The following is an 11,108-nucleotide window of genomic DNA, read 5'->3' as shown; positions in this document are numbered from 1 at the left end:
TTGTTTAAAAGTTTGTAAAACTTTTTAAATCTTATTTTATTTTATTTTTTGTGAAGCATTTTTTCTCGCGCGGACTTGAAAAACATACAGGTAGGTAATATTTAGAAAGGAAACTTGAAATATTACGGACGAATCTATTTGTCGAATTTGTCGAAAAAAAAAAAAAAAAAAAAAAAAAAAAAAAAAAAAAAAAAAAAAACATCTGTCAGCATTTAAAGCAGTCAATGTGGGTTAGACCAAATTTTGGCTTTTTTTGTTTTGTACGCATTTGACATGAATGCGAGAATGGATACACGTAACTAGAATTTTCCAAAAAAAGGCACAAGTCCATTTTTTCGATTTTTCTTAGCAAACGGCGATGCCAGCATTGCTTTAGCGTCCGTGGTTTAACCTTTATTGAGCGGTTTCCAACGCCCCTTCACTGTCAAAACAAAGACTGCCTAAGTGCTTCTTTTCCAATGTCTTGTCACTCTCCGGGTAGCACCGCGCTCGCCAGACGATTCCCGTGTCTCCATTTTGGTGCCTAAGGGCGCATTCCCATAGATTTTAGATCGATCTATCTCCGTGGGGAGTCTCACTAGATTAATGTCAGATAATCCGACTTAAATGTCCGTCCCGCCTACCACAAGCTGTAAGAGGGTAATTAACTTTCATGCCCGACCGGCTGACAGCTATTTAGCGTGAACCCCCTGGGAGTTAGGTCGATCTAGTTGGATCGATCTAATCACTGGGAATGGGGTCTAAGACCCCATTCCCACACCTAGAAAGATCTAGCGGGATCGACCAGGGGTTTCTCGCTAAATTACATTCAGATTAAGCGGCTCTGATGTCTCGGAATGGGGTCTAATAGTAATATTAGTAATATTTCATTCATAAGTAGATTGCGACACTTGACTAAAGAAAATCGCGTTTTGCAGGCCGTAAATGGAGGTGGAAGCCGACAAATATGGGCTAATGGGCAAATTTAAAATATAAAACTCGAAAATTGATCATTGAATTTTTGCCTTCTCAACGGTTTTGCTATGGGTTGGAGGCGGGGAGACCATCGGGAATAAGCGGCATCGCTTTTGAAGTGGGGTCGGCAATATTTATGACGTGGTTGGTGAAATAGTTTCTTTGCCTGTTATTGGTATACTATAAAAGTACAAAACATATAGTTTTAGGTTTAAATAAAATGTGTTTCTTTACAAATTAATCAGTTGTTTTTATTTGTATTATTTGGTATTTAGCTTTGGCATTGTGTGCTCGTTGTCGGGGTCGACTTTAGATCTATTACGTGGTTTGTTTTGTTATTCCTATGCCTGATATTGGTGTACTATAAAAACATACAGTTTAACCTGTAAATAGAAAGTGTTTATTTTACACATAAAGCAAATGTTTTATTTGCATGATTTGGTATTTGGTCCGGCTGTTGTCCGCTCGCGCTTTTATTTCCACAGAACTGCACTGCCTCTTTATTCCAAATTGAATTCAGGATTAAGTTTCTTCTTTGAAGTCAAAAATTACTTTGTTGGTATCAACGCCTTAAATAAATAAAAATCTTAAAAACATTATAAACGCATGGAGGCTGACGGTATCTTTACCCAGTAGCCATGTAGATCACTCCTTTCATTCATCAGTCTGAGACTGTGTATGACATTACTACAAAGTTTGAGAAAATTTCATATGAGATAAATGTGACGGACACACGTAGCCATTGTAAATGTCTTAAATGAATCTATCGTCTGTTGATTTCATTTCAAATCGTCACTTTTTAGAAATTATATTTTCCACTTATATTTCGGACTGAAATCACAAAACTGACGTTTTTGACTCTCATCAAATATTTTCCACTTATATTTCGGACTGAAATCACAAAACTGACGTTTTTGACTCTCATCAATTATGATGTGGTTGGTGTAATCGTTGATTTGCCTGATAATTGTGTACTATAAAAGCATGCAGTTTAACGTGTGAATACAACACGTTTTCTTTCTCATTAAACACGTTTTCATTGTATCATTTTGTTCTATTTGTCCTGGCCATTGTGTGAGCGCGCTTTATATACGCTGCTTCTTTATTACAAATTGAATTCAAGATTAAGTTTCGTCACTGAAGTCAAACGTGCGTTTCTTGGTGTCAACATTGTAAATGAATGAAACAAAAGTACATTGCGTTTTGCGTGGAGACTGACGGTATTATTGCCCAGTACCTATGTTGGCCACACCCTCCATTCATCAGTCTGAGACTGTGTATGGCATTACTACAAAATTTGACCGAATTCCATGTTACACTTTAGGGCACACTCAAACTCTTCGCCATTTCTTCATATCTTATTTTTGTGAATTAATGAAAGAGAAGCCCAGAAAAATAGATCCGTCGACTTATTTACACCCCGTTAGTGGCGTAACCAAATCGTGCGGCGTACTTTCCACGCCTAAACCGACGCCCTGTACAAAGGCATAACGCCTATTGCCGTGAATCAAAACATCGTGAATCAGAACTGAAATATTATTATCTATTTAGATTTTCTTGACGGAATATGGTGATTATAAAACACGGAGGAAAATGTTTTTGGGGGGACAAACAAAGACGGGAGACGCAGACTTGCGTGACCAAGTTGTCTTCATTTATTCTTAATTCAACTTCACTGTAGTTGATTCTATCCGAAATTGACAACTTTAAGAGGCCTTATATTACGATTGGTCTAAAAATGTCGACTAAAAACCATAATGATGGATTTCGGCTACAATTTAATTTTTCTCACTATGGTCCGATTAAGACGAACTGTGTCGGTCACAACGCACGCGCGCCTAAAGCACTGCCGTTGGCAGTTTCAAACGTTTATTAACCATCTCTTTCTTTTTTGTACATATACAAGGGAACTTATCCTCTAAAAATCTTTATACTGATTACGCAAACTGCAAAATTGTATTTTTGTTCAACATTGTCTTATTATAGAATCTCTTGAAGCATATTTTCGAATGTTCTAAAACCAAATATCCTAAACAAGTTTGTTGAGTCTTTTTTTGTTAAGTCGAGCTAACCGTAGTTATCAATATCATGGAAAATTACTTCTTGAATGTAGAAGAAAACAACCATTACAAACCTTTGATTTTATTGACAATTTCTATTCTTGAATAATAAAGAGCAAATTTCGTACTAGTTGACACTAAACAAAATTAAGCTACTTGCACTTAGTAACTTTTCAACTTTTATACAATTGGAATCAGTTTACTTTAATTTATTTACAATTTTTGAATTCCAAACCATTAATTTTGACCACAGAGCTCTTTCTCGTCACAATTAACCCTATTTCGAGCAGCCTTTGTTTCTTGCTTTTAATCCGTAACGACGAGTGACTCACTTAGCAATGGCGTTACCTGGTATTGAAGTGAGCTCTGGATACAGAATACAGACAGCCACCAAGTAGCAGACACGCGAAGGAAAAAAACCGAAAAAAAAAACGACGGATACCAAAAATGCTGAGTGGAAGTCAAAAAGATGTGCGTATAATTAAATCTTAAGTGTAATATGGTAGTTTGTGTCCGCCACTAATTTTGTTTAAAAGTTTGTAAAGCTTTTTAAATCTTATTTTATTTTATTTTTTGTGAAGCATTTTTCTCGCGCGGACTTGAAAAACATACAGGTAGGTAATATTTAAAAAGGAAACTTGAAATCTATTTGTCGAAAATGGGAGCTCATCAAAACTGACTACTTATAACACCATATAGTAAAACAACAACAACAACAGCAACGAAGAAAAAATTTTTTTTTAAAGACGTAGACTCTAATGATTGAAAATTGGACCAGACTCACAACTTAGGCAAAATAGCGAGTTAAGTACAGAGTATCAGTCTAGTTAATATCTAGCATAGACATTAAGCGCCAAGTGTTGTCAGGACCGTGTCCTTTACATGCACCAGGGTCACAGTGTGATAACTGACACTAGATGTTTATATTGATGTAGCCTTTAGTAACCTAAAATACATTTTTGAATTCACTGCAACATCAAGAATGGATTGGCTACGTGTACCTACGATGTAGGTCTATGGGAACATGTTGGCAATTGCAACTAGCACGAAATCTCAGACATTAGCACTCTTGCGGCAGTTTAAATGGTTCATCTACCTATCACTACATGTACCCTCCATCAATGAAACTAAGAAGGCAATTGGCACATTTTCATGAATGAAATAACCACGTGTTCTACCGAAAGAAAAAAAGGAGAATTCTCCTAGATCGGGGGATTTTTAAACTATGAATCGTGAGACTCCCAACGAAATCGGGCGTGTGGACAAGTCTGAAATATGTTGTTCTTTCTAATTAGACTTGCTTGACGGAATATGACGAAATGTCTTAAACAACGTGAGGGGCACTACTTAATTATTCGTATTCGTGCGCATAGCGATGCCGCTTGACATACAATACACAAATACATAGTCTAGTACATGCAGTACATGTATGTTAAATATAGTTTCACCTAACGACATACTGTTACAACCCCTTTCGTTTAGGTTTGACTTAAAATATTTAATGCAGGGTTAACTTGAACACTAACTGTCAAAAACAACTGTAGGTGCTTAAAGTGATAATAACTCTTCGTTTCGGCCAAAAAATGAATTTTCCTGGAGTAAACAACAATTTTCCCATACTTACCAATGGTTAATGAATCCATTTTTACATTCAAAGTTAGTCCCTGGTTTTTTTCTAAAAAGTTTGGTTTTTTGTTAAAATCTCTTAAGAGATTTTAACAGAGTATAGCCATCAATGGAGGTCACGTGGTCTAAAGACAAGCTCAGATATCAGAATAATAGCTATAACTGCCGTTTTTGTGGGAAAACAGTATATATTATATTTTTATGAGTCACTCACAATGTTTTTATTGTGAAATACAGATTTCATACGAAGAGTTATTATCCCTTTAAGTATAATGACTGTTAAACAACTCTAACTACTAAGTAGGTGTCTTACACACTAGGGCTTAACTAAATGTTTTCTGAACAACAGATTCACTTTACTGACGAAATGTCTCTATGTAGCATGAAGTGAACAAAAAATCAGCACTTCACAAAATCTTTAAATCTTACTGGTGTTTTAGCTTCTCTAGATGACATTCTCAACTGAACTTGTGGCGCAGCACTGCCATGTGCTTTCACAGGACATTCATTTACTGATTCAGCTGGTAAATCACCTTTAACTACAGATCAACTTCATTTCTACTCATGAAATTTCCTGACATTGTGCTTGTTGACTTGTCAGACACGGTATTTGGCATAACATCAAATTTAACAGATTCTGACTCAACTTCTATCAGATATCTCGGCTTTCTTTGTCCAAAATGTGCCCATGATATTGGCACACTAAAATCGGCGAAATCCGGGCATAAGCATGCTCAGCACGTGTGCTATATTAATGGACAGTTTTTTTTTTGTTTTGGACGACAAAGATCGAACGCCTTTTAAAACCTATCAATGCCTGTATCCGCTCAGGGTGAAAAATGCATTAGAGAGGTTTAGCAGACGACGAACAACGAAGACGAAGGACGAAAATGTGCACTACGTCATCGCTTTATGCTCATCATAACCTCGTTTTTCGTAGTTTATTATGTCATTATAATACTAAGGAGTGGGTGACAAGGACCAGCTTTGAAAAAAAATAGACACAGGGTGGCCCAGATTCCGTGCTTTATATGGGTTTTTGATTACGACCATAAAGCCTTAAACATATGCACCCGTTCATTTTTATGTCTTCCTGTGACTTAAAAGAATCAACATCTTTTAAACGGAAGTCATCATTTTTCTATTGTTCTGTATCATATAAATATGCTGCTATCCCATCCTGTCCTTATCGGACTCGTGTCCTTCGATAATTGTTGGTCCTTATAACGCCTTCCCTTTTAGCAAGGTTGGGGGGGGGGGGGGTTTATCGTATTATCTTCGAAGCTGAAAAAGTCAAAAGCACTATCACGGAAGTCAAAATGAGTATTTGTGTGAGTGCCCATTTGTTTTTATAAACTGTTAAGTTTATAAATAGGAAGATATCAAGGTAGCTAGGTTACCGTGAATGCTGCATGCAAAAGCCCATCAAGTAAAGCCCTGCATAAATACAGAATACTTGACATCACCAGCGTCATTTTAAAATTTTGGATACTGATCCCTTGAAAATCTCACACTTAGCGAATTTTTCTTGGTTTCACGTTATTATTGGAAAAATTAATTCCTTAACCCAAATTTTACCATCGCTTAGAGCTCAGTTATCGTACTGACTCCCGTATTCCGCAATTAAAAGAAGAGGTTTATGTTATGTTACTTGACGTCCAATGGGTCTTTGTAACTTTAAATATAGGCGGGAAATACGACTTTAATGATTGAAATAAGATCAAATAGAGTTTTTGAATTTTATTTGATAAACAGATATAAAAACGTTGTATATTTATCATGAATAAATTTACAAACACTTTGACAATTAAATCTTAAAATCGGGCAATTTTCACATTTTGCTTTTACAGGGATTGTACTTCTTTACACTGCTAGTTGTGGCAGTAGCCATAGCTTCACCCGTGCGGCGACACACACACGTACTAAAGAATGGTTTTCATGAGCCAATAAATCCTAGAGACAATCTTGCCAACAACACGGAGACAAACTGCCCATGGTATATGATCTATGACGAAAAACATGGCAGGTATGTTTACCAACTTTTGCTCGATTTCATTCACAATCTCTCTCTCTCTCTCTCTCTCTCTCTCTCTCTCTCTCACACACACACACACACACACACACACGCACTCAGCCTTTACAAACAAACAAACAAACATACATACATACATACATATAAACATAAATACATACATACATGCATACATTTAGTCTAGTCAATAAAACGTGTAAACCCAACACGTTATGATAACGAAGGTTTTTTTGGTAATGTTATAATAACGTTCTGTTTTTGTAGGAAATATCTTTTAGTACTTTTATTTAGGATGGTTCGAAGATTGATATCCTCTTCTCTTGTTCCTGTTCCTGGTCGAAAACCACTTCGTTATCGTGCCACTTCTTGGTCAATTTTGTCTGGTATTCGCTGTTTGTATTACTTTCAGTAATAACTTTGTAATAAGACTTCTTAGGCTAACTGTTCTGAATTCAATGTTGGGCTTTCGGCTTCTTCGGAAGAGTTACAAATATTGAGTTCTTCATATCAGTTGGAATAGGGTAGGTAGTTCGAATTAGCATTTCACTGTAACTCACTGAATGCAATCTGGGCTCCGTATCTCGAAAGGATCGCGCATTGCAACCGTGCGCAAGCGTCTCGATTCCATAACTCGCCCATACTCGCCCTATATAATACATCGTAGCCTCTATGTGATATTGCTATTCGCAATACCCGATGCTTTCGAGATACAGGGGCCAGATCGACAGATGAACACTCCTCCTCTCGTTTTCAACGTACTCGAATAATTACCGGCTTCTCCGTATTGGACTCAACGTCAGGAGGAGACGTATTTTAAAATCTGTTAATCTAACTGCATTCAGCAAGAATCTCTACTGAGTTGGTTCGAACTACCGAGCACGATATCTTCATTGTGAACGCCTCCTCTGACTAATATATTTCAAACATAAAATTTGAAAATCACAACATAATGGAATCTAGAAATGGTAATCAAACAATGTTTTATTATCTGTAGTTCTTTACTCAAAAACAAATTAAAACCCTTAAAAAGTCTAGGTGACCATTCTCGGACCCTATCGTACTTACTGTGGATCGATCTATGTCCAAGGGGATTCTCGCTAAATGGCAATTAACTTAAGCGGCTTAGATGTCTGTCAGGCCTACTGAGGCTGCTACCGGTAGGGGGTAATTAAGACAGACATATAAGCCGCTTTAGCTGAAAGCAATTTAGGAAGAAACCCCTTGGAGATGGATCGATCCTGTTAGATCGATCTAGGTATGGGGACCCAGTCTAGGCTCCAACATAATCTTACTTGGTCATAGCCTAATTATACAAGCATTGCCTTCAATAACCGTTGACACGTCCGTTTGTATTTATACAGGCAACCCGAGATTTTACTGAGGGCACGTTGTCTCGCTGAACAATCGCTTGATGGACGCAGTAGATGCGAATACGTCAAATACAAGGTACAGGTGGACAACAAGTGGGTCAGCATAGAAGCGGGCTGCACGTGCGCCCCAGGGATTCCTTTTCGGTTGACGTAATGATAGATATCCAGGCGATAATGGCATTAGTTGTGGGTCAACTGGCGTCTAAGTTTGTGGAATAAGCAGCAGCAATATTCTGGAATCCAAGAAAGAAAAAAAGAAAGAAAGAGCTACATCAACAAAGACTGAATTTAATGATTGTGTTTCTCTAGCATACCGTGGGATTACAATGTATATGTATATCTTAATATAAAATTTAAATAAAAATCTTCAAATGAAATCGCCTGCAGCTGGTATCCACCTTGCAATTCCGCTTTATTGCGGCAAGTGTGCAAGGCACATTTCATTTATTAATCACATTTATTTAACTTTTTAATGAGATCTTTGATTTATCTTATAACAATTAAGTTTTAATGACACACAACGCGTTACTGTTTTATTATACATGTATTTGATATGATTTTGATATCTTTGTTTATAGACTGTTACAATAATATTAGTAAATACGCGTTCATACATATACTACTATAATAGTAAATATATTTTCTTATATACACTGTTTTCTATACGTTTTTTATATTTGAAAGACACTTATTTATATTTTTGTGTCCATGATAATTAATAAACATTATAGTATTGCTAAATTATATGAAACAAAGATGTGAATATGATGTTCAGTAATTCATTATTATTTAGGCCTATGACTGTTTTAGCTCTAGTTTTTTTATTTTCATAACAAATTTTGATGACATACAACATGTCGCTACCTTTTCTCATACGTATTGGATATGTTTTACTCTATTTTTGTGTTTTATAAACCTCTACATGATTTTATGTATTCATGTTTGATTTACACTTTAGTATAAATAAATCTGAAATTGCAAGACTAATATTCACTTATTCCATATTTTCTTTAAAATAAAATCTTTAGATATTAGTTAAAAAAACAGAAAAGGCATTTTTTGTAAATGAATTGTTTTGCTTAACCTGAGTACCATAGAAATATTAATTATCGCCATACGAAGTGATATGTTTAAAGGTGGATTTGCTTAATTTTCAAAAGAATGAGTAAAAATATGTCTGTCATCTGGTAGGATGAGAAACAATTTTTTGAAGTAATCACCTTGCGAAAGAGCTCAAGGTGAGACCTCAACGTCGGTTAGTCGTTGACTTTTTTCACGTAAGTTCCAAAATCGATTTATATATTCCCGTTTCAAAAGAATCTCAACACTAGATGGTGCCGATGGGTAGCCATCGCATATCCCAGCACTTCCCCATAGAGCAGCTCACTCCTAGGGACCACTTACCACACACGCACGTACACACACATCACTGCTTCACCCAAAGGTATTTAAAAATATGAATGTAAAAAAACTACAATGTTAAAAGAATTTAGAATCAACCAACCCCCAGGGACAGCCCAACCCCCTGTTGCACTAAAATTCAAAAGTGCCCATGCACATTTCTGAAGATGGGTATACTAATCACCAAAGTTTCAACTTCCTACCTGCAATGGTCTAGGAGAAAATAGCAGAAACTACAATGTGAAAAGAATTCAAAACCAACCACCCCCCGGGGACAGCCCAGCATCCTGTTGCACTAAAATTTCAAAGTGTATATCCACATCCCTGATGATAGATATTCCAATTCCCATAGTTTCAATTTTCTATCTCTGACGGTCAAGGAGTAGAAAGCAGAGATTACAATGTCATAACTATTTAGAATCAGTCACCCCTAGCGACAGCCCAATCCCCTGTTGCACTAAAATTCCAAAGTGCCCATGCACATCCCTGATGATGGGTAAACTATTCAACAAAGTTTCAACTTCCTAACTCGAATAGTCTAGGGCAGATGGCAGTATAATTACAATGTCTTAAGAGTTTAAATCAACCACTCCCAGGGTACAGCCCAACCCCCTGTGGCACTAAAATTCCAAAGTACCCATGCACATCCCTGATAATGGGTAAACTATTCACCAAAGTTTCAGCTTCCTAACTCTGATGGTCTAGGAGGAGATAGCAGAAATTTCAATGTTATAAGAATTTAGAATCAACCCCCCCCCCCGGGGACAGCCCAACGCCCTGTGGCACTAAAATTCAAATGTGCCCATGCACATCCCTGATGATGGATCTTCCAATTCCCATAGTTTCAATTTCCTATCTCTAACGGTCTAGGAGGAGATAGCAGAAATTATAATGTCATAAGAATTTTGAATCAACTACCCCTCCAGGGACAGCCTAACCCCCTGTTGCACTAAAATTCCAATGTGCCCATGCACATCCCTAAAGATGGGTCTACCAATTCCCAAAGTTTCATTTTCCTACCTGCAATAGTCTAGGAGGAGATAGCGGAAATTACTAACACACAGACGCACGGACGCACGGACGGGCGGGATAACATGATCCCCGCCTTTTGTCCCTCCAAAAAAAAAAAAAAAAAAATGCGGGGATAAAAACAAAAATGGCAAACCAAAATGTGTGGTACACGGATATCTGATACGTTGTGCTTGGGTTGCGTGCCATTGTTAACGCAGGCCAAGAAAGGGTAACACCGAAGATTGCAACAGTGCAAAAGAAATTTAAGATTACTTGTATGCTGTACGGTGTTTTGCTTCTAACAGCCATTCTGGTTTCACTTTTTTGAAGGGGGCATAATGAGAAACGCAAATGCGTGCTTCTATGGGCAATGGTAATCGCTAACGCATTGTTTTCTCGGGAAGAAAGCAATTTTCCCTACTCACGTAGCATAGGGGCTTTGTCCTCGAAACATATAAATCAATGAATCAGGTTATTAGTAATAATTTATTTCTGACGTATTGCGTTCAGCAGCGTATGATTTATTTCACAATCTGCTGCAGAGACCCAATATTTCTTAATAGCGAAAAAGATGGTGCTGGCACAAAGCGAGTGATAAATACCGTGGTTATGCTGGTTGAGCTATCAGCTGTGGTGCATGTACTGGTGTGTCAC

General features: G+C 37.1%; 1 protein-coding gene across 1 annotated transcript; it reads left to right on the top strand.

Moving 5' to 3' along the window:
* Nucleotides 1-3,400: 3,400 nt before the first annotated feature.
* Nucleotides 3,401-8,908, top strand: LOC106159536 (uncharacterized). The gene is made up of 3 exons (XM_013535834.3): nt 3,401-3,485; nt 6,491-6,666; nt 8,034-8,908. The coding sequence occupies exons 1-3, from the start codon at nt 3,462-3,464 to the stop codon at nt 8,194-8,196; spliced, it is 363 nt and encodes a 120-aa protein (XP_013391288.2). The 5' UTR covers nt 3,401-3,461; the 3' UTR covers nt 8,197-8,908.
* The last annotated feature ends 2,200 nt before the right edge of the window (nt 8,909-11,108 follow it).

This window comes from Lingula anatina, chromosome 3 (assembly GCF_051362555.1).
Source record: "Lingula anatina isolate TDL-2025a chromosome 3, LinAna3.0, whole genome shotgun sequence".
NCBI lineage: Eukaryota > Metazoa > Brachiopoda > Lingulata > Lingulida > Lingulidae > Lingula > Lingula anatina.
This window is presented reverse-complemented; position numbering and strand designations above follow the sequence as displayed.